At 40.9% G+C, this 4,017-nt stretch overlaps 1 protein-coding gene across 1 annotated transcript in view; it reads left to right on the forward strand.

Moving 5' to 3' along the window:
• The window catches only part of ARSJ (arylsulfatase family, member J), a 67,805-nt gene extending 63,788 nt beyond the window's left edge, over positions 1-4,017 (forward strand). Inside the window, exon 2 of the mRNA XM_012655111.1 lies at positions 1,904-4,017. Within this exon, the coding sequence (XP_012510565.1) occupies positions 1,904-3,305 (1,402 nt within the window). The 3' untranslated portion in view covers positions 3,306-4,017. The remainder of the gene's footprint in view (positions 1-1,903) is intronic.

The following is a 4,017-nucleotide window of genomic DNA, read 5'->3' on the forward strand; positions in this document are numbered from 1 at the left end:
AGTTAATTGCCGACATGATGGCTCATCATCCATAATACTTTAGTGTATATTCCCTACAAATAAGGATATTCTATATTAGCTACAAAACAATCATCAAGATCAGGAAATTGACATTGCTATTCCCATTTAGTCCCGAGATTCCATTTAAATTTGCCTGCTCTCCAAGTACGTGCTTTATTGTAACCATTCCAATTCAGAATCACATATTGCATTTGACGGTCACGCCTCCTCAGTTGCTTTCAAACTGGAAGAGCTCCTCTGTTTTTTATTTGTAGAATGTCCCTCAGTTTGGGTTTGCCTGATGTTTACTTAGGATTGAGTTCAGGTTATGCATCTTTGGTTGGAACATCACAGAAACAATGTTGTGCTCTTCTCACCGCATCCAATCTGGCGCAGTGTCATTTTACGTGACTTTGATTTGTCCCATTTCTGGTGCTGTTAACTTTGATCACTTGATTAGGATGGTGTCCACTGGGCTCCTCCCTATATAGTTACTCATTTCTCTGTATGATTCATTAAGTGTTTTAAGGGAAGATACTTTTAGACTATGTCAATATTCCAATCCATATCACACTTATTATTTCTTTATTATTTCTTTAAATCATTATAGACTCAGGGTTTCCTATTTTTGGGGGGGGAATATAAATTGTTATTATCACTATATTTGTTTTGGTGCTCAAATTGTCCCAGATTTGGCCACCAAGAGCCCCTTCAATCAGGCTTCTGCATCCTTTTGATATATTCCCTTCAATCTTTGAGCCCTTCCTTACTTTCTATCTACATTTAACCTTCTTTCCTTCAGCAACATTTCAGGTCATTTAGATTACTTTGAGTCTTAATTCTGCTACTTATAATATTAACTATTTGTCCCAAATAATAAGCAACTCTTCTATTTCTTTATTCAAGTCATGGATAATACTGACCAGTGAGTTGAAGCCAAAGAAAGGACCCCATTGTGCTGCTCCAGAAACTACCTTCCAGGTCAGGGGTCCTCAAACAATTAATTCTGCAGTGTATTTTGAATATACTACTTGGCATTTGCTGCTGCCAACAGATCATGGACAGCTTTTTCAAATGCTAAATCGTTCCTAAGCTATTTACCTAAATGCTGATCTTTTAAAAAATAAGAGAGAGAGAATGAAGCTAACTTGGCAGTACTTTTCTTTTTGACTCTATCTAATTTGTTCTTTTTGAAATGCTCACAAATCATCTCCTTAAAAAAATCATTCTCAAATTTCTCTGGGATCAACATAAGTCTCACTATCCGGTTTACAAATCCTTCCTTACTTTAATTGGAAAGTTAGAACAGATTCTCTTCTCAAGCCTTCTGGCATCTTTCCTCTGCTCCCTGATTTTTCAAAAAGTACTAATATTAACTCTTTAAAAGAACAGAGAGAGCATTAGACTTAGCCCCTGTTTTTCAGGAATCAGTCTCACAGCCTGGTGGGGCAGGCTGAGATGTTGGGGAGAATACCATAACTTCTCTACATTTCTAATTTCCCATCTATAAAATGAACATAAAGAATTCCACTTCTCATTGTTGTAGTGAGAATTAAATACAATAATGCAGATGAAAGAAAGTCTATAAATTACAAAACTTTGTGCAAATGTTAATTCTGTTATAAGAACTTTAAAACTTTAAAAAGGCTCTTGAGAAAAGTCATGAAATCTTAGTTTCAAAAATACTGATTTAGATTCACATGTATTTCAGATGTTAAATATGAAGCTAATTAGGGTAAGACTTTTGAGTTAAGAGTAGAAAGGTTGAATTGGTCCTGTTATTACTTGGGGTAAAGTTTCTCTTCATATACAATAATTAAACATTATTTAATTTAGGAATCACTGTTTTATGTAGAGTATCTTCTTTCTCCTGCCCTAACAAAATTTTTACTCCTTTTTCAAGATATCAGATACACACCGGACTTCAACATTCTATCATAAGACCTACCCAACCCAACTGTTTACCTCTGGACAATGCAACCCTACCTCAGAAGCTGAAGGAGGTTGGATACTCAACGCATATGGTTGGAAAATGGCACTTGGGTTTTTATAGAAAAGAATGCATGCCCACCAAGAGAGGATTTGATACCTTTTTTGGTTCTCTTTTGGGAAGTGGGGATTACTATACACACTACAAATGTGACAGTCCTGGGATGTGTGGCTATGACCTGTATGAAAATGACAATGCTGCCTGGGACTACGACAATGGCATATACTCCACACAGATGTACACTCAGAGAGTGCAGCAAATCTTAGCTTCCCATAACCCCACAAAGCCTATATTTTTATACATTGCCTACCAGGCTGTTCACTCACCGCTGCAAGCCCCCGTCAGGTACTTTGAACACTACCGGTCCATTGTCAACATAAACCGGCGGAGGTATGCGGCCATGCTTTCCTGCTTAGACGAAGCAATCAACAATGTGACCGTGGCTCTGAAGACATATGGTTTCTATAACAACAGTATCATCATTTACTCTTCAGATAATGGTGGCCAGCCCACGGCAGGAGGGAGTAACTGGCCTCTCAGAGGTAGCAAAGGAACCTATTGGGAAGGGGGGATCCGGGCTATTGGCTTTGTGCATAGCCCGCTTCTGAAAAACAAGGGAACCGTGTGTAAGGAGCTTGTGCACATCACGGACTGGTACCCCACTCTGATTTCACTGGCCGAAGGGCAGATCGATGAGGACATTCAACTAGATGGCTACGACATCTGGGAGACCATAAGCGAAGGCCTTCGTTCACCCCGAGTGGATATTTTGCACAACATTGATCCCATCTACACCAAGGCAAAAAATGGCTCCTGGGCGGCGGGCTACGGGATCTGGAACACGGCCATCCAGTCGGCCATCCGGGTGCAGCACTGGAAGCTGCTCACCGGAAACCCCGGCTACAGCGACTGGGTTCCGCCTCAGTCTTTCAGCAACCTGGGGCCAAACCGCTGGCACAATGAACGGATCACCTTGTCCACTGGCAAGAGTGTGTGGCTTTTCAACATCACGGCTGACCCGTATGAGAGGGTGGACCTGTCGCACAGGTATCCCGGAATCGTGAAGAAGCTCCTGCGGAGGCTCTCCCAGTTCAACAAAACCGCAGTGCCGGTCCGGTATCCCCCCAGAGACCCCAGGAGCAACCCTCGGCTCAACGGAGGAGTCTGGGGACCATGGTATAAAGAGGAAAATAAGAAAAAGAAGCCAAGCAAAAATAAGGCTGAGAAAAAGAAAAAGAAAAAGAAGATAAAGAAGAAGAAACAGCAGAAGGCAGGCTCATTTCTAAATTGCCACTCAGGCGTCCCTCGGGGATAAGTACAAATACTTCCTGTTTGGTTAAACTCAATTCAGTTCTTATCCTTCACCTGTTTGCTAGGTGAACCAGCAAATTCGGCTCTAGAATGTCTCTGCCGTACGTGTCAGGCTTGTTTTCATGTTGTGCCACTCCAGAGACCTCTGCCACCTGGCCGCCACATGGAAAACGGGTCTGCTTGGTGCCAGAGGTGCTGCTGTCGCGAACCACGCTTAGAGTGGAGATGCTCTTCTCTGGCTCTTTTGTGAAAGGTCACAAGTGCAACTGCTATGCTTCAGCCAACTGACCAAACTCTATGCTTTAAATTATAGGAGGGGGCGACAACCTGCAGTTGAGAAGCATGCTAATTTGATGGAAGTTACAGGGTAGCATGATGAAAACTACCTTTGATTAAAGTACAGTCAAAGGTTATGTCACCTCAAAGGTCTTGAAGAATATATTTTCTTAGTGAATTTTTGTATCCCTGTCATATGACACTTCGGTTTTTTAATTAATTCTATTTCATGTATCATTTTCTTTCCTGTGAAAATAAGTTGATTTCTTTTCCCCATGTGAACAGCTTGCACCTCATTTTATCATGCATGAGGGAATGTCAAATAAGAATGTTTGAGCATGCTGCCAACAATGAATGTAACTGTCGTCTGAATACTTTAATAGAATAACAATGAAGTATAAAGTACATAATTTATTTTTACAGAAAATATTAAATATTTT

This window comes from Propithecus coquereli, unplaced genomic scaffold, assembly GCF_000956105.1.
Source record: "Propithecus coquereli isolate 6110/MARCELLA unplaced genomic scaffold, Pcoq_1.0 Scaffold46, whole genome shotgun sequence".
Classification (NCBI taxonomy): domain Eukaryota; kingdom Metazoa; phylum Chordata; class Mammalia; order Primates; family Indriidae; genus Propithecus; species Propithecus coquereli.